This window comes from Sparus aurata, chromosome 11, assembly GCF_900880675.1.
Source record: "Sparus aurata chromosome 11, fSpaAur1.1, whole genome shotgun sequence".
Taxonomy (NCBI): Eukaryota; Metazoa; Chordata; class Actinopteri; order Spariformes; family Sparidae; genus Sparus; species Sparus aurata.
The window spans coordinates 22910912-22936125 of NC_044197.1; the positions used below are offsets into that span (position 1 = coordinate 22910912).

At 39.3% G+C, this 25214-nt stretch overlaps 2 protein-coding genes and 1 long non-coding RNA gene across 4 annotated transcripts; 2 read left to right on the forward strand and 1 right to left on the reverse strand.

Moving 5' to 3' along the window:
- The first annotated feature begins 209 nt into the window (after nt 1-209).
- On the forward strand, nt 210-13990 carry zap70 (zeta chain of T cell receptor associated protein kinase 70). 2 transcript variants are annotated; one of them, XM_030432283.1, is made up of 13 exons: nt 210-255; nt 5531-6001; nt 7604-7764; nt 8325-8463; nt 8556-8637; nt 8807-8826; nt 8909-8957; nt 10404-10587; nt 10678-10884; nt 11305-11497; nt 12367-12507; nt 12643-12755; nt 13300-13990. In XM_030432283.1, the coding sequence occupies exons 2-13, from the start codon at nt 5597-5599 to the stop codon at nt 13415-13417; spliced, it is 1812 nt and encodes a 603-aa protein (XP_030288143.1). In that variant the 5' UTR covers nt 210-255; nt 5531-5596; the 3' UTR covers nt 13418-13990. The 2 variants fall into 2 exon arrangements, with proteins under 2 accessions (XP_030288143.1, XP_030288142.1); XM_030432282.1 differs by lacking the exon at nt 210-255 and adding an exon at nt 5114-5234.
- A 1362-nt stretch (nt 13991-15352) lies between these two features.
- mob3a (MOB kinase activator 3A) lies at nt 15353-21509 on the forward strand. The gene is made up of 4 exons (XM_030433844.1): nt 15353-15590; nt 16811-17381; nt 18698-18900; nt 21098-21509. The coding sequence occupies exons 2-4, from the start codon at nt 16964-16966 to the stop codon at nt 21125-21127; spliced, it is 651 nt and encodes a 216-aa protein (XP_030289704.1). The 5' UTR covers nt 15353-15590; nt 16811-16963; the 3' UTR covers nt 21128-21509.
- On the reverse strand, nt 17852-24422 carry LOC115591666 (uncharacterized). The gene is made up of 3 exons (XR_003985988.1): nt 24036-24422; nt 23025-23072; nt 17852-18523 (listed from the first exon to the last, which is right to left on the reverse strand). It is a non-coding gene; the product is annotated as an uncharacterized LOC115591666 (long non-coding RNA).
- Nucleotides 24423-25214: the final 792 nt, after the last annotated feature.

Genomic DNA, 25214 nt, shown 5'->3' on the forward strand with positions numbered 1-25214 from the left:
GATAACAAGCGAGACTAAGTGTGTTGATTTGTGTACTTTTAATGTGCAGTCAGATCGAGTCTATATCGAACTATTTCTTTAAATAGGAAGGTACTTTGTGAATGTGTGTGTGTGTGTTGGTGTGTGTGTGTGTGTGGGTGTGTGTGTGTGTCATTGTCTCTAACCCCCACTTGTCACAGCACCTTACACTGCTGTCAGATCATCTCTGACTCTGAGGCCGCCACAGTGCTCTACTTAGCGGTGCAGCAGTGAAACGTAAGTAGGTTTTAATGTTATATAATATTGAACAGCAGACATGCTCTGTACTGATTGAATACACATATGTTATATGATACCTATACAAAAAATGACACAGTAGGTGAAGATCAGGTCGCCCGAGGAACAATGTATTCAAAAAATACAAGATCCCAACAAAAAGTTACAGTACAATTTGAAATCAAACTTATTAAGCATGTATTTTTCTCTATTAAATACCAAATGCTTGAGACTACACCCCAACCTCCGTGCTCAAAGTGCAACATTTTATTTCAGTTGCTCACAGCCTCAACAGTATAACTGGAATAGAGCTTTTAAATGACTTTGGGAATTTTTTTAATTGTACCTAAATTGATTGCGTGAACCTATAATATTCTTTGATGTTCATATTCTTATTGATCTTAACATTTTAAGCAGTTAAACTGGGTGTGCTCAGCCCCATCTGAGCTGTAAAAAAAGAATAAAAGAGTGTGCGCACCACAGTCGGGCTGAGGCATTGTTCCTCTGGCTTACAAAAGTAGAGATTACATGTGCAAAATATAAATAGCTGCTTTTTATTGTGCCTTGGAATAGAAAACCAAAAATGGTTAGGTTTTAGCACACCGAAGAGGTCTGTGTGTGTGCGTCTTTTATCGCTTGTAACTTTTCTCGAAATTGCTGGATGTATTTTTGGTCCTGGACTGAAGCATATCTGAAAAATGTTCCAGCCTCAATCAGATGATATTGTCCGAGACAAGGACTTTATGTCCAAAACGTGCTTGTTGATCCACAGTGTAATGTTCAGAGTTCACAGACAAATTACATTTAGTTTCAGATTAAGCCACAGTGAACATAAAAAGGCCTCATGTAACGAGGTGTCACAGACAGTCGCCATGTTTGTTTGTTTTTTGTTAGTTGAAATTAACTGTTGAGGTTTATTTCGGGCAAGGTCTATGATATACAGTATTTAAACGTGAAAATGCAAATGAAAAAGGCACGTATCTTCATTTTTATTTCAGAGTAGATTTAAATCTTATTATGGTTTGGAATAACACAATATGAATCATGACACAAGAATTGTTTCCCTCGACGCAGGAAATTAAGCTTCAGCTTGGGGCTTTTCGGCCCCTGATCTGATATGTAGATCAGACTCTTTTCCTGCCCACATCTTTACTTGTTTTTAAATCGCCACTACAACAAAGCCCAGTTGAGGGAAACAAATATTTAACGTATGAGGGTTAAGGAAAACATTATCCGTTAGTGGATGTCGACACAACACCGTCTTAAATGTTGATGTATGTATGGAGGAATGCTTCGAGTTGCATAACCCTGGGCTGACTTCCTGATAGCGCAACCAAAATAATCACGACCTAAAATAACTTTAATAGCTGAATAGTTATCACTGGAATGTTCTTGATTTTAATGTGAGTCACGCAATCTACAGAAAACACAGCTTGTAGCTAACGAAGCAAATTAGATCACTGACCTCATGGGGGTACATTTACATGCAGGCTATGATTCCGAAAACTAAAAGAGCCTGTATGCCTCTGCACAAATGAGTTGCTGAGTGTCAACGCTGTTGGGGGGCTAGACATACCGTGTCACTGTTTACTCGACCCCTACTTGATCCTGCCGGCCTGAAGTTGACGTCAGCTTGCGACTGAAGTCTTGGGTTGTACATTTTGGATAGTTTGGAGGTCATGTTAAGGTGTCTAGGTGAAGAGAGTGATGTTTTATTCTTTGGAATATTTGATAAGTTGTGTAACATTTGTGTAATTCTACAGCTGGACAAATATTGTCGATAAGATGGATTGGCATTACATGTTGAACATACACAGACAATTGTGGTCCATTAAGGATTAATACTGATGACTTTGGGGACCCTGACTTTCTCCTCTAGCGTTACCAGCAGGTCAGCAGTTTCAATCAGTCAGTAAACTGTCACTAACTGTTCCCTTTCAGTAATTACCTCTTGGGCCATCAGCAGTTATTAATTTGCTTTGACGGATATTGTATAGTTTTTGACCAAGCACCTGCCAAACTGAGATCTCATCAGCTGTAGGCTAGTTGTATTAAGTGCTAATTCGCAAGTTATCAGCATGCTAACATGCTAATCCACTGCAGGATGGTGAACATGGTAAATATCGCCTGCTAAAACCTAAACATGTATTCTTGTAGCTTAAACCTCATCACGTATTTGTGTAACCTAACCAAGTGTTTTCGTCACCTAAACCTAACAAAATCTGGTAACCTAAATGCTAAACAAGTGTTCTTGTAGCCTAAACTAAGCACAGCTTTAGTTACTTTAGATCTTGTTATACTTAAAGTCACCTATATTTTAGCTGCTACTTGCTTCTAGTCATTTTGATCACAGTTGTGAATGCTTAACTTTTACTTGAAAAGGAGTATTTTTCATACTTTCATAGTAACTACTTTTCTGGCTAAAGTGCATTACTTTTTTTTTTTTTTTGTTCTTCGTGCTCGACAAATCACTGACATGAAGATTGATTGTCCTGGAACAGTCTCTCCCCCAACAAGTCTTAAAGTCTGACCAGATGACAAACACGATCAGGTTTTTTTGTTTTGTGTTTAATTACATTTACTTTGTGCTTGAGGGGTCTCAGAGGACCCGAATCACGCTAGAACAAACTCACCCTCACTTCACTGTACAAAACAAGCTCTTGGCCTTTAGAGTTTGGCGTGTGTCACTTGTGTATTCCTCCGCTTGTTGAAAACACGGTGACTCACAGGACTTTTTCCACATCTCACTAGGTCACTGTCTGCTTACTTTGCAACACCTCATTTACAAAAGTATGTTTTCATGTGCAATCAAGGGTTTGTACATTGCATTGAGATAGTTTCTGTCTTTCAAAGTATCTTTTGGTGAAAATACTCCCAGACTCTTTATCAAAGATAAGCTACCTCGCAACATTGTGTGCTCAGAGCTGGCTCAGGAACTGACTCATGTGACACCTCATTTCTTTCCACTTTTGCTTTTGTGGTCCATTATGTTCAAGTAGAAGAGCCATAAAAATCATATTTTGAAAAGAACATGAGCTGAGGAAAGGTTGGCTGCTGTCCTCAACAAAGGTTTTTATGTCTTGTTGGAAATCCGTCAATATTTTGGTTGGTGTGGTCGTGTCATGAATTACAGCAGCATGGCTGATTTTCTTGTCATGGCGTGTCTGAAGGGTTTGTTGGTTGGTACGATTAGAAGATTAGAATTAATTTGATTATATCACAGTCCTATATATGTTACTTAGAGTTTATGGGGAAGTTATAAAAAGAAGAGGAAATCAATGGAAACAGGGTTAAAGAAAAGTAGTAAGTATTCACATCTCTTTATATTATCTTAACTTATTATTTATTAATGTGTTTTTACAAATAATAACTTAATTGTTTAGTCTATGAAATGTCAGACAGTAATTGAAGGGTCAAACACAGCTTTACAGAGCTCAAATTCATGTTTACAACATGGTTGCTTTGCCCAACCAACAGTCTGAAACTGAGAGATATTTAGTTTACAATATTTTCAAATATAGAACTGGAAAGAGCAAACTCACATTTGAGAAGCTTGGTCATGTGGACTTGTTACACTCAAAGTACATTTAGTTGCTAATGCTTGTGTTTGCTGATGATTTACTGATGTGCAAATTTATTTATATACTTGTTTCTAAATATGATTTATTTCTTAGTAATTCTAGACAGTTTTAGCTGAGCTTTATCACACACTGACAAGAACCAAAGTACACTTAGTCTCACCTAAACAGACCTGTAATGAAAGAAAAAACACCAGACAAAGAGGTTCAGGTGCAGTTCTCATGCACGCTTGTAATGTTGTATCATAGCTCGTCCTTAGGCTTGTGGGGTATAGACATTCGCACTGTAGGGTCTGGGGGGTCTTTGTTGTGGTGCAAAGGGGGTCAGGCCACACTGGAGTCTCAGGTGTTGTGGCAGCTACATCTTTCTGCTCAGTTGTCCACTGTGGATGTGGGCAGCAACACACATGCGTAGCCAGGAAGCTGAGGTTTTCACACTTTTTTTCTCTGTGATTTGTTACATCTTGAGATGTATGATTTATTTGGCTCTTGTATTAAAATGTCAGGCTGTCAATGTTTCCAACACACTTTAGTACAAAATTGTATTTTCTACCTGATTGTTGATGTTCAAGTTTAAAACCGGGCTTTGTATTCCTCCTCACATTGATCTGAATATAAAAAAGTTTTGCTGGGCGCCCCAGTAGCTCAGTTGTTAGAGCAGGCGTCCCATGTAGAGAGGCTCTGTTCCTCACTGCAGTCTGACCTGTGGCCCCTTGCTGCATGTCATCCTCCCTCACTCTCGTCATGTTTCCTGTCACCTCTCAATGCTGTCCTATCAATAAAGCAATGAAAAGGCAAAAAAACACATACATACATAAAGAAAAGAATCTTAGAAAAAGCACTTGTGCATTTTCAGTTGTTGTCGTGTTGACATATTCTGGTGAACTCCCAACAGGCCTTTTCTTTCCGCCTGCTATCACATAAACTGTTCCATACTGACTGTGTGATCTTATCTCTGTGTCTTCACTCCAGCTCAGACATCATGATTAAAGCATTCTGTCAGAATCAGACAGAACAGACACATCAGATTGCTCATATAGATGTTGTTTTAACAATGTAGCGAGGTAAATTCCCTCAGCAAGAAAGTTTTCCTGCCATAAAGGAAAACTTACAAACTTGAGTTTCTAAAGCAGAGGGAATGATCTAGAACCAAAAACCACCTGCTCAACGGAACAGCAACATGCTGGAGAATGGAGGCTGTGAGGGCGGATGGCAACTTCCTGTTGTGGCTTCTGTCACTAGTTTGTTAATCTGCAAGCTTGATGCAGTCTCAAAGTGTGGGTGCTACTTGCGAAAGTTTTCATCCAGACATATGAAACCGTACAGCTCGTCTGTGTAGACCTGACAAAACACTTAAACGTATAATTCATCTCGCTGTAACGTAGGGGAGAAGAAGACGAGGTGAGGTTTTCAATATTAAGTGTTTTTGTTCTTTTTCTTGTTCTTTGTCTTGTTCGTTGGCTTGTTCTTTGTCTTGTTCTTTTTTTTCAGCTGTATTTTCACAACTGTTCTGTAATTTAGCGGATGAGATATTAGATTGATTGAGCAGGAAGGTTGAGGCTGAAAGACTGAAAGGTCAGAGGTCACAGACTGGATCTGCATTTCTGATCAGTCATCACACCCTGGGCTATGAAGCCTAAAATCTGTCAGCCATTTTTAAATGCAGTTATTACTTAAATCCCTTTCTGTCCCTCTAGTTCTTTCGGACCATCTACACACAGGACTCTCATTCAAGATCCACCTCGTCTCTCCCAGGTTTCACCATGTCACAGGACCCGGCGGCTGAGCTGCCTTTTTTCTACGGCAGCATCAGTCGCTCCGATGCCGAGCAGCACCTGAAGCTGGCTGGAATGGCCGACGGGCTCTTCTTGTTGCGGCAGTGCATCCGCAGTCTGGGCGGCTATGTTCTGTCTGTTGTGTGGAACCTGGAGTTTCACCATTACTCCATAGAAAAGCAGCTCAACGGGACTTATTGCATTGCAGGAGGGAAGCCTCACTGTGGGCCAGCAGAGCTCTGCGAGTTTTACAGCAAAGACCCTGACGGGCTGGTGTGCACCCTTAGGAAGCCCTGCCTGCGCTCCCCGGATACGGCGATAAAACCCGGCGTGTTCGACAAACTGAGAGACAAAATGCTGAGGGAGTATGTGAGGCAGACCTGGAACCTGGAGGTGAGGCCCTGCTGAGACTGTTGAGCTTCAACTTTTTCAGTTCACAGTCTCCAAAATGATTTCCTACTTTTCAAGGAGTTAAAATAAGCTGTACTAAAATCAAATATGTACATGCATGTAATCCTTAAATGGTTGATTTGAAACGAGTGATGAAATTTAACTAATCAGATTTACTTTGGAACTGTACTGAACTGTAAAGCTCCAGTTTTTAAGAAAGTTCATTTTTGTGTCTCATTCCCAACTCCAATACTGACGCTTGGGATTTTAGTTTGGGTTGCCTGCCATCCCAAAGTGTTGGTATTTGAGGAGTTGGGAATTCGTAAAAATTGGACCTTAAAATTTATTTTGGAAGTACTTAATTTTACTTGAGGACATCGATTTTATGTTATTTTATGTCTCTGCTACATCTCAGTGTAATAAGCCAAAAAAAAAAATACAACACATAGGTGAAGATTTAACAGTTGCTCCCAACATTTTTCTCAGATATCTATGAGTGAAGTGACATTTCCTCTTTAAACATCTCGACTGTTTGAGGCCCAAAGAGATACAATTAATCAAAATGAAAAAAAAACAAAGATTAGAAAAAGGTCCAATAGATGAAAAACGGTTAATCTTACAAAATCAGGTTTGTTTCTGTCCTTCTTTTCTCCCATTATTCATCTTATGTGAACCTTTGGAGGAGCCCAACCCCCAGGTTGGGAATCATTGTACATAACTGTATATAAAATATAACTGTAATTTTGGTGAACTGGCCTCTTAACTAGCAAAGATGGATTTGACAAAATAAACCAAACAAAGCCTTTGTAAAAGCTTTCAAATAGTTTTATGTGATCATATGACAACAGCTGGAATACCAGTCCGACAAATTTGAAGATAAAAGAAACACATTTCCTGAATCTGAGAAAATGCCGCCATCGAGGATCCTCAAGTCTTAAACCCGAACAGTAGAGACACAGAGGAAATAAGAATGTTCAGGCCATTTTGCAAATTGAACCTTCAAGTCAAGTGTCTTTGTGGTCCCCCCAAAATACGTACAAACTTTGTGTCTCAGTTCAAGGTCTGACCCTCTTTATGGTTTGTCTCGTGCTGCAGACGGTCACACGCTGGGAACAGTAGACCTTTATCACTGGTGGGCTTCATTGAAACAGCCAAACCAGCTCTAGATGTTTGTGGACCCCAGCAGAGACCAAAAGGAGCCAGAAAAATCATGCAACACCCACTCAGCAGAGGTGGAAAGTAACTAAGTATTAGTTAGTATAGTAAGTCAAGTAGTTTAATTTGGTCCAGTTTTTAGGTACTTGACTTACTTCAGTGTACCCATTTTCTCTTACTTACCATCTATTATTAAGAGATTACAAAGGGGAATATTTTACTTCCTCCTCCACTACATTCATGTGACAAATACTGTGTCGTTCTGTGTTGCTCTGCAGGTTGAATATAAAAGGTTGAATATAAAAACTGTGAAAAATATATTAAAGATCCAGATTCCAACTTTTTTGGCTTGTGACCAACAAACTTGAACATCATTCAAATTAAGCCGAATACATTTACATATATATATCGTGGACTAAATGTGTTCATTCCTGTTGATTTTCTGTTCAGGGAGAAGCCATGGAGCAGGCTGTCATCAGTCAAGCTAGTCAGCTGGAGAAACTGATTGCCACTACGGCCCATGAAAAGATGCCCTGGTATCATGGTAACATCCCCCGAATGGAAGGTGAGAGGCGACTTTACTCTGGAGTGCAACCAGACGGCAAGTTCCTGTAAGTTTCTCAATGGAGCAATCAATACATTTTATTTAAAGTGCCGAATCACAGTACTCACAATCCCAAAACACTTTATAATAGGATAAAAAATCAGCTGACAATTAAAATTAAGGATGCAATTGAAGATTATTTTCATTGACAATTGTTTATTTTCTGTTTGGTGGTCAATGGTCAATGAAATGTCGGAAAATGGTGAATAATGTCACGTGTTTCACGATGCTGAATGTGTTTTTTGTCCACAAAAAAAAGATATTCAGTTTATTGTGATACAGGATTAAAGATGCCTGAAAATATTCACATGTAAGAAGCTTTTATCGAGGAATTTTGATGTTTCTTTCTAAAAAGAATACACAAACAATTGAATTGAATGTCAATAGTTGCGGACTAATTGGTTAATTGTTGCAGCTATAAATATAATGGAAAGAAAATGTAATAAAACAACCGCATTACAAGAACATTTCTGCTTTTTATGTCATCCAAACTCTGACAAACAATACTTTGAAAATTGAGAGGTGATCGGTTTTAAAACAACACTGTTTTTTTTGTGTGTGTGTCAGGGTGAGAGACAGACAGGAGACTGGTACTTTTGCTCTGTCCATGATGTATGGGAAAACAGTTTACCACTATCAGATCCTCCAAGACAAATCGGGGAAGTACTCCATGCCAGACGGAACCAAGTTCGACACAATCTGGCAGGTAGGCTCCTCATCACACCTGTTTCACTGTCTAGTAAGTGTGTTGCAGCCGGTGGGTTTCTCTAAACGAACACTGAACGTTATCTCAATCAGCTGGTTGAGTACCTGAAGATGAAACCTGACGGCCTGGTGACGGTTCTCGGGGAGGCGTGTGTTAACGGCAAAGCTGAAGAAAGTACTGAACATCCTTTTTTTCTTTTTTTCAATCATAATAACATCATACAACTGCTGCAAACGTTTCTAGGTCATCTTTGTGAGCTTTTCGTACCATTCAGCGTTTTCATTAATCATTACATCTGCCGCTGAAAGTGTTGATAACTCTGATGTGTCTTGTAATCTTGCAGAACCCAGTCTTCCTGCAAATGTGAGTATTCACTGGCTAGCTGCACCATTTCAGTCGGCCTATTTTTCTTTCTCTGTGATTCATTTTAATGTAACACTTTCAGAGAGAGTTCCGGCGGCACGGCGCAAATGGATACACACCACCACCAACAGGTCAGTCACATGAAGTACAACCGGATATCTATTTTATTTTTAGTATGAAGAACCAAGATTACCTACCACAGAATAAGTGTGTAAAAAGTACCCAAACGTCATACTTATTATTTATTCAGTACAATGTTGGTATGTAGTCATATATTCTATGCACTTTAGGACTTCTAGATGGGCAATGCAGTTTTTCTTCTCACCCCACCATAGCTCAAAATACAAGCCTGTTTTGCTCTCTTGTTAACTAATACCAATTTAAACATATGACTTTAAAGTGCATCTGAAGATCATGATAGCTCGTGCAAACTGTTTTTCCACGTGCCAGGAGCTGACAGCTGTCTGTGTAAGAAGGTCACATAGCGTACCATTAAGTACAGTTTTGAGGTACTTTACTACTTCCATTTTCTGCTACTTTATACTTTCAGACATCGTACTTTTTACTTCATTACATGCATTCCAAAACTTTAGCTCCTTTGAAGATTGCATGCTGCATCAACCCTAACCCTAACCCAGAGTAGATCATTTAATCAGTAATCGGATTAAAAGCCACTTGTGTTAATAATCAGAAAAATGCTGAATAGTATTTACCATAATCGGCCAGGTCGATAATAAGTTGATCCGTAGTATACAAAATGTACAGTTACATGTAAAATAAGTGATGTATAAGTGACTTTCACGTGATCTTTTTATACTTAAGTGTTGCCAGGAAATTACTTCTCAATACCTGAATACATTTGATATCAGATACTTGAAGACTTGTTGCTAGTCATACTTGTACAGTACCAAAGTAATATTTTACCAGGATATCTTTTCTTTTACTCAAGTATAACTTTTGGGTACTTTTTACTACACTGCTGTCAAACTGTGGGTCGACCAATTATCAGATCCAATATTTATCCTTTTTTTAAATGCAAAAATAGGCAAATTTGGCTGTGCTGTAGCAATCTGCAAAGTACCGGTAACACGTAACTAAAATTATTACATAAATGCAGTAGATCGAAAAGTACATACTTTCCTCCAAAATGTGGTGGAGTGGAAGTATAAAGTGGTACAAAATGAAAAGTTCAAGTACCTCACAATTGTATTTGAGTCGTACTTGGGTAAAGTATTAATGTACTTAGTAACATTCCATAACTGCACAGAATTTACAGCCTCAGATAGTTTGCAGTGCATGTGTCTAGATGGGTCTTAAAATGCACAAACCTGAAGTAGAAAGTACAAACAAAACACTGCAAACACATCGTAATGTGGCGGAAGAAGAATTTAGATACTTTATTGAAGTGAAAGTGATGAAACAACAGTGTGAAAATACTCCATAGACTGTATTTTACAGAATAACAGAAGTCTCACCCGAGTATCTTCCAGCTGTTAAACAAAATTCACAGCAGATATAAAAACATACACACATAATTGATTTTGTTACCCCATGGGGTTTGTACTTTCACTTTTCAGCTCTTAACATGGCCTCGAGGCCGGTTACCACTGTGCTTCCAGAGTGTGATGCTGAAAGCCCGTACCACAACCCGAATGAAGTGAGGAAGTTTAACATTCAGAGAAATCAGCTGCTGATAGATGAAGTGGAGCTCGGCTCTGGCAACTTTGGCTGCGTCAAGAAAGGAACGCTCAGGACTGAATCGTGAGGAAACATCATTAAAAGGAAAATTGTAGATGTCCGATGCCTTCCTTTAACGGTCAGATGTTCATCCGAATCGCTTTTTTCTCCCAGGGGCCAGATCGATGTGGCCATCAAAGTGCTGAAGAGTGAGAATGAGAAGCTGGTGAAGGAGGAGATGATGAGGGAGGCAGAGATCATGCACCAGCTGGACAACCGCTACATCGTTCGCATGCTGGGTCTGTGCAACGCCGAGAACCTGATGCTGGTCATGGAGATGGCCTCGGCCGGACCGCTCCACAAATTCCTCTCCAGCAATAAGTGAGTTCAGTTCAGACACATTACTGTCACGATATGTGCGAAAGAGCCATTTTGATTTGTATCTGCCTCAAGCACAAATCTTTTATTTTGATTTCCCCTCCTTTCATTTAAATGGCAATATGACCATAGTCAGTGGATTTTATTTTAGGTGCAGCCTGGTTGAAAGATCACTGAGGTGTCAGCTGCATTGCATACTGGCGGATATTATTATTATAACTTTCGTTTAATCTGAGGAGCAGGAGAAGAAGACATAGAAAAGTGATATCTCCGTGATCTATGCTGGGTCATAAGGTTCACAACACTACTCTATCCTCAGACCCTTGATTTGGATTAGGAAAAAACAACATTTCTAGAAGAGAGAAAAACACAATCTTCACCATCCTCTTATCTTTATGACGATCAGTATTTTTGTCCCCACAGGGATACTGTAAGTGTAGAGGACATTGTCAACCTGATGCACCAGGTGTCGATGGGAATGAAGTACCTGGAGGAGAAGAATTTTGTGCACAGAGACTTAGCGGCTCGAAACGTCCTGCTGGTCAACAAAACGTTTGCCAAAATCAGTGACTTTGGGCTCTCCAAGGCCCTGGGAGCAGATGACAACTATTACAAGGTACACGCACGTGACCCAAATGTAGATTATCAGCGTTGCAGCAGACACACATAGATAGTGTATCTTAAGTTGATTGCGCCCCTGAGAACTACGCCTCTCCCCCTGAACAAATACAAACCCAGAGGTGTCACCTGCTCTGTGTGAACTAAAGTAAACTCATTAACTGGTCTACTGTCCTACATCTGCAGGGACTGATTCCGAGAAAGTGTGTGTGTATATGTATATGTATATGTAAACAGGGGTAAGGGATTCTTTTTCCATGGCAGCCCCACCCACCAATGTCCAAATCTGTCAATCATACACTTGCACATGTGACATACCGGTATACGAACAAACATCGGTATTAAAGGATTATTTCACCCAAAAGATTTAAAGATTTACAGATTAATATTGATCTTATTCGTGTAAAGAGCAACAAAACTAAATATGCCAAGTATTAACATGTGTTTATTTTCTTTCTTACAAAAGTAAAATTAGGTTCATATAGAGAGTCCAATGCTAATTGTTTTTATCCGTTTTGACAGGATAAAATTGCAGCCAAAGATAATATGAGCTCATAATTTTAAAGTGGGGAAAGGTTACATTAAAAAAGAGTGAATTTGCATTTGCATTTACACACACGACCTCAGAAACACTGAACTGGTTTGATCATGATATTTGTATCTGTTTAGAAGTTACACCCCCTCTTAGTCAATCTGCATGAACACAGTGAATCAGCTGTTCTTTCGCTCATGACCTACTTTCCAGAAAAACTGGTGCAAGTCTGTGAATCCATTTGGAAGTTATGCGCCTTTTTGAAATATGCCACTCCACATGTACGGAGTGTTTGGTGAATCACTGACACACTGTTGTCATTCTGTGTCTCTCAGGCTCGTACTGCAGGTAAATGGCCTCTGAAGTGGTACGCTCCAGAATGTATAAATTTCCACAAATTCTCCAGTAAAAGTGACGTGTGGAGTTTCGGTGTCACCATGTGGGAGGCCTTTTCCTACGGAGGAAAACCTTACAAGGTACCAACTGACTCTGCAGAGTGCCATCATGTTATCTATCAGTTGTACATCGATTGCTAAATTCCGACCACTATGAGGATTCATCCTGAGCATCATATTGAGTTACAGCTCTTTTTCTGCACTAATTTTGTCCAGAAAATGAAAGGACCAGAGGTGAGGGGCTTCATTGAAAGTGGGAACCGCATGGAGAGTCCACCAGCATGTCCAGAGAAAATGTATACACTGATGAAAGAATGCTGGACGTACAAGTAAGAGCCTGACTTTTGCATGTTTAAGGGTACGAATTGGAGTGGAAACGTCACAGGTCAATACTCTTGTAAAACGCATACTTTACGTCTTTGTTAGTTTACAACAATAATTTGATTTATTAAAGATGTCTGGAGTTTGTAAAATGCAGACTGTAGCCCTGGAGATAGCCCTGTTTGTGTTGGAGTTAATGCTCCAACTTTTTTGTTGATGCAACCCAGTTGCAGGAATAAATGTTCAGAAAAATTTGCCAGACCTTCAAAATAACAAAAAAATCTGGTTTAAGGCTGGAAATTGTCAAAATAGTTATTTAAGAACACATGATTTTGTTGCTACGGACAGAGGTGGAATTTGTCCCGTTGTTCCCTTAAACATATGCTTTTCTTTTTGCCACAAGCACGAATGGAAATGGTCCTGAAATGTTGTATTTGAGATTCTGTCAGCTTTAGACAGCACTGTGGTCTCTTAAGATCTCGTGGCACTGCTTCCATGAATCACAACCTCTCAAATGTCTGTCCTGTGTCCTCCTCTCTCCTCACTCACCAGGCATGAGGAGCGTCCGGACTTCAAGAAGGTGGAGGAGTCCATGAGGTCTTACCATGACTCCATATCGAACAAGGCCAATCCTGAGGGAGCTGCAGCCGCTGCTAAGCCTGACAAGTAGACAGAAACAAGGCACATTCTGTCCCAGTGTTGCACAAAGCATCCTTTCAACTGGCCATTAAACAACCAAAACAAAGAGCTTTTTATGAACGGTGCACACTGACCAGCTTCGACTACAGTAGCGATACAGCTAAACAGGCCCCAGTGACAATAAATGTGCATTTGCAAATTGGACTTCAGTGTGTCAGCCATGTAAGGAGGACCTCTGTCCATCTGTCTCTGTCTGTCTGTCATGGTTTGAATGTTACATGTTGATATCTTTACATTGATGACAACTTAATTTCATCTTCTGGTATTTTTGAGTACAATGTAATTGGATGTACATCTTGTTTTTTCTGCCATCACCTGTGAACAGTTTATTGATGTTTTTATTCCCTTAATATTTTATTATTTTAATTATTTTTCATTCCTTGTATAATAAAACTGTACACTTTAATGTTACTTTCACTTCATTCCTGTAAAGTCAGGGATTAAAATGTAAGGCTTCAACTATTTCTGTTCACTTATCACTCACTCTGTGTTATGAATCTCTCTGAAAAGTTCATCATCATAAAGGCATAGCTTCTACATGGACTATTTGTTTGTTTCTTTTGAGATACCACACAGTAGTACTAAGCGAATAAATGATCCCTGTGATTAACTAGTAGTTTAAATGTGTGTTGAAATACTTAAGTGAAAGGGCTGTGAATAGATTTGATCTGCTTATCTAGAATAATTTATCGCAGATATTTCCTTTAGTTTTCCTGTCAGTAATTAAAACATGGCATATTGTGGTTTATAATGACTGTGTTATAAGATAAATGAGGATAGTCAGGATGCCTCCTGCCATTCACTGACTATCAGAGGAAGCACCCCTGAGCTGCCAGGCAACACTGAAGGGCACACGACACCGGAAGTTCAGGAATGAGTCTTCAAAATAATGGCGCAAAGTGTTAACGGAGTAAACCTACGCATGGTATCGTGCAGTCAGGGTTCAAACGTTTTTGATTAGAAAAATTATAAACACCACATTGGAAAATGCCTCAGTGCAAGTTAAAGACCTGTATTAAAGTTTTTTTTAGTATTAGAAGGAACAATGTAGCCCTACTCTTGTAAGTAACCTTAAAGTCACTGGAAAATACAGACACAGCAAGTGTCAAAAAAATCTTTAACATGACAAAATATAATAAAAACAGATTAATTGCTATTTTCCTACTTTTTAGATCATTTGAAAAATTGCACCAGTACATTTCGAGGTAATTCTTTACCCCTTTATATATATTGAAAATGCCTTGTGTCCTCATACTCTCTCAAGGGGGCCGTAGTTAATGTCTTCTATACAGATCAGGATTTCATACAATACTGCTATTGTCTAGTAACATTTTCAAATGTACATTTTTCCACATACAGCCAGCAACAGGCGAGAAACGTCTCAGAAAATATAAGTACATATTCATATTGCCAGTATTTTAATCAATCAATTAGGAGAATATAAAACAGACAGAAGCAGCAAACTCTGAGAAGCTGTAATGCTTTAACCAAGTAGACCAAGCATCTATCCTACAGAGAGCTGTTCCTATTTCATCAGATTTCTCTTGAATATTGTTTCATAAGGTACTGAGTAATTTTGATTTTTGGGAACTATTTCACTGATGCTAATTAAAAAAAAAGAATTAATGTGTTGAATGACTAAGGGTTGTTAGTAACCTGTTTTTTGTGTTGTTTTAAGGGTTTACAAGGGCAAAATTTTTATTTTTACTCATTAAATGACTTTTTAATTAATGTACTGCCATAACTGACTCCAAACAATAAAACTATCTAAATAACGATATCTAATTATAATAAGTGTGTATTAATTTATAGTTAATACATGTGCTTGATCATATTTCTTATTTTAGCTAGGTTACAATATGAAGACAGAGAGGCATATTATTTTGAAGGGTTCTGACCGGAAGTCAGTGTCAGTGTCTCGAGCCTGACACTGGTGTACTTTTCGTTTCGTAGGGAGGAGTCAGACGTTAGTTTCTGTATTAAAGTGACATGTTTATTGAATTAACAGTAATTATTCAACATGTATCGCACAGTGTATCCATAATGTAGTCTGTGCATGCGGCTGACTTGAAGCTATCGATCGGTAACCGGACAAATTTCGATAAAAGATCGAAGGAAACTGACGGAACAGGAAGGCGGAACAAGTAAGTTGGGGAAAGTGGCTCTCAACTGAGCCATTTCGTCACCGTTTGATCGTCCGTCCGACATAATGGATGTTTTAACACGGTTAATGTGGAAGATGTGATGTGGACTGAGTGTTAAAACGCCTGTTAGTCATCTGTTATTCGGTGTGGGTTTGCGTTTTTTTAGCTGAAAGCAACAAGTCGGACCGAGTTAGCTAACGACAGTCACGTCACGAATAAACTTGGTCCAGTCGTCATGTGCCCTGCTGTTTAATCTCTGGCTTTCGTCCTGTAAAGTGTGCGCAAAACGGCACGAACTGCGCAGTATCGCGTTATTGTTGTCTAAAGGAACCCAGCAGCGCCCCGTTATATCAGTAACAGACGGTTTGAGTCGGTTTTATTGTCATTCCGCAGATTCTTGGTTTCACGGCGGAATTAGTGCCCGAAAGAGGAAATGAGTCATGTTCACTTCAACACGATGTTTCATATTTAAAGCCTTCCTGTTGTCACTGTTCAGACTTGTCGTTGCGCTGAGATGTAGAGGATTACACTGATCTCAGACATGCTCACTTTTCTCCTCAGTTAGTGAATAATAAACTAAACTGTCACGTTGTATTATTATTATTATTATTATTATTATTATTATTATTATTATTATTATTATTACTGCAATGCATTTATGTTCTTCTACCAGACATTTATGGCTTCATCTCGACAGATCTTTTGTTAATGGCAACATTCACACTATGACGTTTTAATGTTTGCCTGAGGACATGGGCAAGGGGCTCATATTTTACTACATAATGCAACTTTAGGCCCAAGACAGTGCAAAAACTGGGACACAGATGCTCTTATTGTGTAATCAACTCTCATGTGTTATGTTTGAGAAGCGTGGGAGTTTGTAAAAGAGCTGAAAAGCTCACTTGCTCACTGATTAATTTATCAATAGATAAAAGCTTAAAGAAGATGATACCTAGTTCAGGCTTAACTTGGGTTTGCATCTTTTTGTGATCATAAACTGAACCTGATTATGGTGTTATAATATACATGGGCTCTTTATTTTTGGACATGTGATAGACAAAAGATGATCAAAGTACCTATTTGTTAAAAAAAAAAAAAAAAGTTGTCAAATACTGATGCATTGGGATTGTAGGTCGGTTCGCCATCCATTCCAGGCTTGACAGAATGTCAGTGAAATTGTACATCTGTTAATTAAACTCTGTCCCTTTCTGCCTCTGCAGGATCACAGACTGAGTCGCAACAAATACCACAAGACAATCCATAACAACAACTCTGCGCTCGTTGTTGACACAATTCTTGACTGCCTCCATTTCAACAGTAAATAATTCACCAGAAGCATTCAAACAAATTGCCCGCCGCCAACACATGCAACCATGTCCATGGCCCTGAAACAAGTCTTCAACAAAGACAGGACATTCCGGCCCAAGCGCAAGTTTGAGCCCGGGACGCAGCGCTTTGAGCTGCACAAGAAGGCCCAGGCATCTCTGAACGCTGGGCTGGACCTCAAGCAGGCCGTGCAGCTGCCCCATGGCGAGGACCTCAACGACTGGGTGGCCGTCCACGTGGTCGACTTCTTCAACCGCATCAACCTCATCTACGGCACCATCAGCGACTCCTGCACCGATCAAACCTGCCCCGTCATGTCCGGGGGTCCCAAGTACGAATACCGCTGGCAGGACGAGCACAAATACAAGAGACCGACGGCGCTGTCAGCCCCCAAATACATGAGCCTGCTCATGGACTGGATCGAGGTACAAATCAACAATGAGAACATCTTCCCCACCAATGTCGGTAAGTGTTGAGAGTAGCTACAGATGGCATGTTAAGACTTTGGCTCTTTATCCAGAATTAGGTCACAGACCTTTTGGTTTTGTGTCCTCTAAAACTTGTCAAGAAAACCGAGTGTAAAGGATCTCAGAGATAGCTTCACATTCTCTGAATCAGATAGTGAAATCTGCTTGTGAGCAAACCAAACCTTCACCCATTCATAGACAATGAGCACAGACTCCTGACGTCACAAATTATTGTGAGTTAGGCTACTCGGATTAGTTACTTGCTCAGATAATATTGATCAGTGCCCAAACCAAATCACGAGAGCTCAAAGTAATGATATAAAATGGAAAGAACTCTCTCAGTTGAGATCTGTTATGCGTTTAACACCTAGAGGAGAGAAAAGCTGAAAACAACACATTTATTCTCCAGAAAGTTATGCTTATTTAATCAGATTTCTCTTGAATATTGTCACATGAAATACTGATTAATTTTGGGAACAAGAAAACATATTTATTAAACACAAAGGAAAAAAAATGGCCCAAATGTTGCTGGAACATGAACACATTTTGTATTGTTGCACATTAAATGACTTTTTGATGATTAATCTTTCTTTCAATAGAATCATTCATTTCAGCACGAGTCGCATGAAACACCCCCCAAAAATGCCACTTTAACGATCACCATGTAAACATTTTAAAATGAGATGAAGCATTTAAAATCTGAAGCCTCACTCTAAAAGAGATAACCCAAAGATGTTTTAAATTCAGTCTGCAAGGCCACATTTGTCAGATTACCTTCAGTGTGCACATAGCAAACACTATCAGTTAATCTCCTGTAGCATTCAGGGTTTTCCATTATCTCTATCTGCTGCTCAGTGCATGTGTGAGCTCGACATCTGACTAACTACAGAAACATCCAAGCAGTGGATTTAAAAATGGGTCACACAATGTACAGGCGGCTATGAATAGAGACGACCTCTGACGCGTCTGTCCTCTGGAACAGATTCCTGAAATATTATTGAATTAGTCAAAGGAAAACGACATACTAAATTAATCACTTGGAGTGAGGGTTATCCCCCGGACCAAGTCATGTTGGTTTCCATTCACGGATGACTTGACACGAGCTGGGTTCTTAAGCATGCTGGAATCTGACCTGAGGGGCTCCAGGGGACAAAAGAGGACAAGAAACACATTGAAAATGTTGTTAAAATCTTCTGTGAGAGCTGTTTTAACTGCATCGATATTTCAAAGATGTTCCTTTCTGGGAAGCAAGTAACCAAAGGTCATCGTGGATTGATCGTGGCGTTTCCCTGTCTCTATCTGTCTGACTCTCAGGTACTCCCTTCCCTAAGACCTTCATGCAGGTGGCTAAGAAGATTTTGTCTCGTCTGTTCCGGGTGTTTGTCCACGTCTACATCCACCACTTTGACCGCGTGAGCCAGATGGGGGCCGAAGCTCACGTCAACACCTGCTACAAGCATTACTACTACTTTGTCACTGAGTTCAACCTCACGGACCAGAAAGAGCTGGAGCCCCTGGTGAGTCAAAGAGGGGATGAGCTCTAAAACGGAGATTAGGTCTAAAATATGTGAATAAAAGCTTTGATGCGCTTTGAAATAATGAGATATCAAACACTCGACCCTGGACCTCCTGAAGCAGAGTTTTCAGCTTTTTCTGAGGAAGTTAGCGTTGTCGCTCATGAATAAAGTTACTGTATGATGAGCATAAATCAAACAGATACCATTATATGCACATGTGATTACTAAACTGCAATTAGGTCCATTATAGAATAAAAAAGTAGAGCCTCACAGATTATCAATCTTTAAGGCTGATGTTGATATTTGATGAATGAAAACACAGTAACATTTTCTGATAAATAATCACTTACATTTTTAAAAGAATTGCCACCAAGATAATGCATTAACGGTACATTTGACAGAAGTAAAATAAACTCATCAGCACCCCCTAGAGGACAAACTATTAAATAGAGACACTTTTTCTTAATTAACTGAAACACATCTTGGGCATTTCACCTATATCTTGTAATTTATATGCTGACATAAATCCCCATTAAGCTTAAATAGATGGGACAGAGTAAAGTACGGGGTCAACCGGTCCTGTGTTTAGAGTTTGTCAGTTAAAGGTAAAGATTTGTTGCTTTCAACTGAAGCTCTGTGGTTTGGAGTTCACTTTTTCTCCTCAGTCTCTGTTCATACTTTCAGATGTCTGCTTTTATTTTATTATTTCATTGTGCTCGCTTTCAGCTATAGACAGGAGTTGTGTTACGCTACTGCTGGTGAAAAAAACCCACATTTCAACCTCATAATTAAAGCTTTTAGAGGTGCTATTTTTAGTAAAGGTTTGATTGTCTTTCCCAACTCGACAAATATTGATGCTCTGGGTTTCCCAACTCGTCAAAGAAAGCTTTTGGATGATGGCCGATCAGTCCTACAATCCCGAAGCGTCAGATTCGACTAGTTGGAAATAAAACTAAAAAAAACGAATTGTCTTAAAAATAGGACTTTTTAAATAATGAAATATCTGGGGACTATTATTGTGAAGAATTATAGGAAATGAATAGTGTTTATTAATAAATTAGCGGAGCTGTGCTAGCTGCTATTCTTCGACAATACTGTGGTGAGGGTGAGTATTTACAGGCGCTCATTTGACCACTCCTCAAGACAAGACTAGCCTCTGTGGCTGCACTAACCTGTGCATCGTTAGTTAAAGACACACCTTCCAGCTGATGGCCTCATTGTAACGGAAAGGCAAACCCTGCTTCGCTGGGCTGATATGCACGTGTGTACGGACAAAAGCCAAATGTCTCCTGTGTTTCGTGAGTGTCCTGGCTTGCCCAAGATGACTATTGCAGGGATTGTAGACCGTGATTGCAGCGGAAATTGCAACATGTAAGCAGTGATTTGCAACATGAGATCAACTCCTCTTGCAATAATTTTAAGATGTTAGATTAGGATAATAAAGTAGGAGACACATTTATCAGCTACTTACGAGTGGCCATCATTTGTGTAACAGGATGCAGCCACCATATTCGATCTGCATGTAAGCAGCCCTAGCAAAAATCATTGATTTGAAATAGAACCCTGGCTGGGGCCCTTTTGTTATGTGTGTGTATATAATTACAGTGTCATTTGTTATAAAGACACATTTATGCTGGTATCTTATTAATTTAGATAATGTTATTTTTTGCGTATCCGTTGAAATAATTAATTTACAAGATAAGTTTCTCAGTCAGGCTGAATTGCTTTACAGCCTCAACTGATGTAATACTGTGATTGATTGCATGCTGATTGCTAATTGATTTTTAATGACCTCTCCACACTTTGTAGGTGATTTATACAGTGAGTTCTCTGCCTCGTGTTGTAACAAAGGCCTGTGTGACCGAAGGTTTAGACAGTAAACTAGATGTTTGCAGTGGAGATACATGTGTGGGTATTTTTACATGTTTTTATTGGCCGTTTACATCCAGCGGCTTCTAGTTCTGATGTAGTGTGTGGTGTTCCTTTTTGTTTATTTCTGAACAGCCGCGACAACAGCACATTTAAGTACTTTTGACACTTCTGGTTTAATTTTTTCAAATCTGTATCTGTTGCTTTTTTCCTCATGAGTTAATACATTTCATTTAAAGAACCTGCTTACTCCTTCATAAAGAGTTTTAGCATATTAGGAATACTTTTTCTACTCTAACCTGCTGTTATGTGTGCTTTGTGTCTGCAGAAGGAGATGACCGCTCGGATGTGTCACTGAGGAAGCACACCTGACCTGTCGACACGCCGGACAAACGCATCCGTCCATGTAGAAGACTGCAGCGGAGAACTTAAAGAACAAACAAATTCAGAAAAGAGTCTATTTTTATATTTAAGTACTGTAATCTATTTTAGCCACAAATTGTAGGTTTTAACCAAGAACTTTGTCTTATGAGGCGTTCCTGTTCCTTTTGAAACATTTTATCAGAGCTCAGTATTAAGAGGTGTATGTTTGTGTTGATGTTTTTCTATTTTATTTGAATCTCAATCATTCCAGGATGCTTCTGTCTTTCCATCTAAAATGATCTAAAATTAGTACGATTTCTTACTGTACATTTATAAAATCAATATGTTGTTACATTAAAATATTCTCTACTCTATTATAAGTTGAATTGTGTAATCAATATTTAAATCAGCACTGTGCAGTGCAGAATCATCTGTTGATTTTTTTTCCCCTGAGGTTTTTCTGAGAAATGGTCAACAGTTCAATCAGTTTTCCCACTCGAAACTGAGCAGTCAATGTAGTATTTTTTTTTCAGGCAGATAAAGTACTATGACAAATGTTAAATAAACAATGAGGGAAAAAAAGAAAAAAATATTTTTCTGATTTTATAAATTTTTAAGGTTTTAAAGACCATTTCAGGCATCTAAATAAATGTGGGACCTGGTACTGTTCAAAAGTCACATACATATTTGGAAATGAACTAAATACAGTAATTGCCTGCTGGTCACTCTCACATTATCAAGTCTGTGTCACTGCACACTTTGGGCCTCAGGCCATAAGGCAGGTTCTCAGATGTCAAACCCACAGGTGTTCATTGCAGACCTTCAGTCGCACTCTTGGCAGCTGAAGGTCACACGAGACTCACACCTCACATGACAAAACTCGGGTGGTGGCACATGTTCAGTACAGTGTGAAACTGTCCACCGGGTGGCAGCAGACACCAAAACCTGTCCGTGGTGAAACAGTGAAATGTTACAGTAAATGTTTTGTGTCACTTACGCAATCTGCCCAATGTCCCAGTTATGGCGATGGAGGGGGGAAATGGAGCTCTCCTAGACTTGATTCAGGTTAATGATTTGACTATAAGCTGGTTATATAAGAAACAGGCCAGACTGTACTGTGATGACAACAGAGACTTTTTGTTTTGAATGAACTCGGCTTTGCATGATTGGGTCAACAGCAGCCATCAATAGGCTTGAGAACAACATTGTTGGTCAGATTTAGAGGAAGTTACCAGTCACACTGGTTCAGAATATGTGAATAATGAGCAGCAGTCGTGCACACAGGAAACACTCACAGCGCAAACACAAACACAAGATAACTTCTGCCAACTAAGTATGAGGTGTGAGAAGTATTCAGGATTGATTTACATTAGTAATCATTCAGAGTTTTACTCAATTAAAAGAACAGGTGTAATTGCAACTTATTGAACATATTAAATGTACTAAGAATTGTATGAATTTTTCAGTGATGGAATGTAACAAAGCACATTTTCTCAAATACCGTAACTAAGTACAATTTTGATGTTCTTCTGCTTTACTTGAGTATTTCCATTTTCTGCTACTTTCTACTCCTAATTCACGACATTTTGGAGGGAAATATTGTACTTTTCTCTCAAGTAAATTTATTTGATCACTTTAGTTACTTTGCAGATTATATGCCCCATCATTTTTTTATTGATTCATGTTTTCAGCAATCAAGTAAAAAGAAACACGACAATCAGAAGTGCTGAATATAGAATCTGAAAATCAACCAGGCAGAAAATCGATGGATCAGTGTAAACAGTATACATACATGTAAATACACGTATCATTTACTTTAACTTGTATTTTTGATAATGACATTCGATATCAGATACTCGATAATATAAGAAGTAACAGAAAATCATACTCACACATCTTGTTTGATGCTTTAATATTATTTACGCACCCAGAAATCATACCTGTAAAAGAAAAAGTAAAGGTATCATCTGGCAATACATTGTCTTAAGAGCAATTATTGGATCTGATATTCAGCATTTTTCTGATTGTAGCGTCTGTTTTTTGTTTCTTGTTTTTGTCTAAATCTGATAGCAGATAAGAATACATCAATTTAGAAATGCACCCGCTTTGATGCAGCATGTCATATGCAAAGTAATTAGTAACTAAAGTTATTAAGTAAATGTAGTGAAGTAAAAAGTACAATATTTGCCACCAAATAGCAGTGGAGGAGAAGAATAAAGTAGAAGAAAATGGAAAATATTTTGTTATATCTCCTCAAAATCACTTCATAAATGCTGCTACTGGGCGACAAATTCAAATATCACTATATTTTTGACCAATTATAATACATACAATACAGTATGACAATTTTAGGGACAACTGTAACACTTTTGATAAATAATCATTGGTAATGCTGATATATTGACTAAAAGATAAAGTATTGGAGCCTTAAATAGCCTTTAAAACCAGGAAAAGACAGCACTTATGCCATATCACAATATGACAGTATCAAAAATCTAAGACGATACGTCTCATATCACCATAACGACATATTGCCCAACCCTAACATAGCCAAGCTCAACTGACACGTAAACATGCAGCATTTTTATGCCAGCGGAGTTGAAGCCAACTCGTTGTACTGCTGTGTGGTTTTATCAAATGCAACCAGTACCTGCAGCTGTAAGATAAATGGAGCGGTGCTCAGAGTTGCAGTACAGCAGGCGTATAAAGCAGCATTAAAAATTGAAATACTCAAAGTGTACAAGTACTTGTGTAAAGTCATACTGTTGTAGTGTATTGGCTGGAATATATTCTCTACAGTTTCCCTCCTTCCTTCAAGAAGATACTCTTTTGACATTTGAATGTAAGTCTTAACAAACCAGTATGATGTAACTATCTGCCCCAATAACATCAACTGAAATGACCTCATTGCCTGCTGAAACCTGATCCTCTTACAGGATTGTCCCTCCTCTTTCCCTCCTCCCAGCAGAGTCACTTCCTCTCGAACACGGCACTGTGCGCTGTCTGTTACGTGTGAGACGAGCTGTGTCCGCCTCTCGCTCTCTCCTCCCTCTGCTGTGTTTTTCTCTCCCGGAATGTACCGAGCGGCCCTGAAGGCCTCTGCAGTTTGCAAGACATTAAAAGAAAGTACTGGAAAGGGTACAAAAACAAGGGGAAGGTTTTCAGGCTGCGTCCAATCAGACTGAAGCTTGTCCAGCTCAGTCAGGGTTTACACAGCAGTGTCTGCTTGTTGTTTCGATGGCACAAGTGTGATTATTTACAAGTAGAGAGAAAAAGGGTTCGGGAGATAATGTGACTCAGCGAATGTTGGAACGGGCACACACCCTTAACGGTTTTGAGGGTTTGTGTGACTCACTCGCCTCATGAATGCTGTAGCTGGCAGAGATGTAAAGTACAGGCATGATTTTAGGAAGCAGAGCCGCAAAGGTTCCAGTAAGAGGATGTCGTCCGTAAAGTCCCTCTCTGGTTAAATTGTTGTTTTTCTCCTTGTTGCTGCCCTTGAATGTTTGAGCTTCACCGTGCAGAACGGCTCATGTACAGAGTTGGACACTGCAAGGCCGTTTTCACATCTGTGTTGCTTAAAGTGTAAAACTTGTGGAAAATCTGATTTCAAGAAGCGGGACTACAAGCATGATTTGTGACATCACTTTGGAAGACAATCCTGGTTCCGATAGAGTGGTGTACTGAGGAGTCCTAATATGGAAATAAGTTAGAAGTCGTTGTAGCCTAAAGTTTTTTTTTCTACGCCGATTGCATTCATGCTTCGAAAATCATGAAAGTGGAGTTAGATTTGTGTAGATTATGTCGCTGAACAAAGCGTACACATCGTAAATGTAGCAATAGCCTTAAATTAGCTATGTGCAACCATTTTCAGCAGTTTGAGCGCGTTCATCACTTTTTTATCGGCCGTATGTGAGCAGATTGTGACGTGACATGAAAAATGTCTATACAAGCTTGTGGACAATTTGCCGAAGTTGTTTGATGCTGCTGGGCTGCGGACTTCTTCCCGCACCGCTAATAGCTGCTAACATAAGTTTAGAAATGGAGTCGGTTAGCATGGACCAACGACCAGCTTCCCGCGC

Excerpts from the sequence above, each read along its gene's own strand:
- mob3a (XM_030433844.1), top strand. The coding sequence starts at position 16,964 with ATGTCCATGGCCCTGAAACAAGTCTTCAACAAAGACAGGACATTCCGG. Across the intron at positions 17,382-18,697 it reads CATCTTCCCCACCAATGTCG|GTACTCCCTTCCCTAAGACC; the intron begins GTAAGTGTTGAG and ends TCTGACTCTCAG. Across the intron at positions 18,901-21,097 it reads AGAAAGAGCTGGAGCCCCTG|AAGGAGATGACCGCTCGGAT; the intron begins GTGAGTCAAAGA and ends TTGTGTCTGCAG.
- zap70 (XM_030432283.1), top strand. The coding sequence starts at position 5,597 with ATGTCACAGGACCCGGCGGCTGAGCTGCCTTTTTTCTACGGCAGCATC. Across the intron at positions 8,827-8,908 it reads AACCCAGTCTTCCTGCAAAT|AGAGAGTTCCGGCGGCACGG; the intron begins GTGAGTATTCAC and ends TAACACTTTCAG. Across the intron at positions 12,508-12,642 it reads ACGGAGGAAAACCTTACAAG|AAAATGAAAGGACCAGAGGT; the intron begins GTACCAACTGAC and ends AATTTTGTCCAG.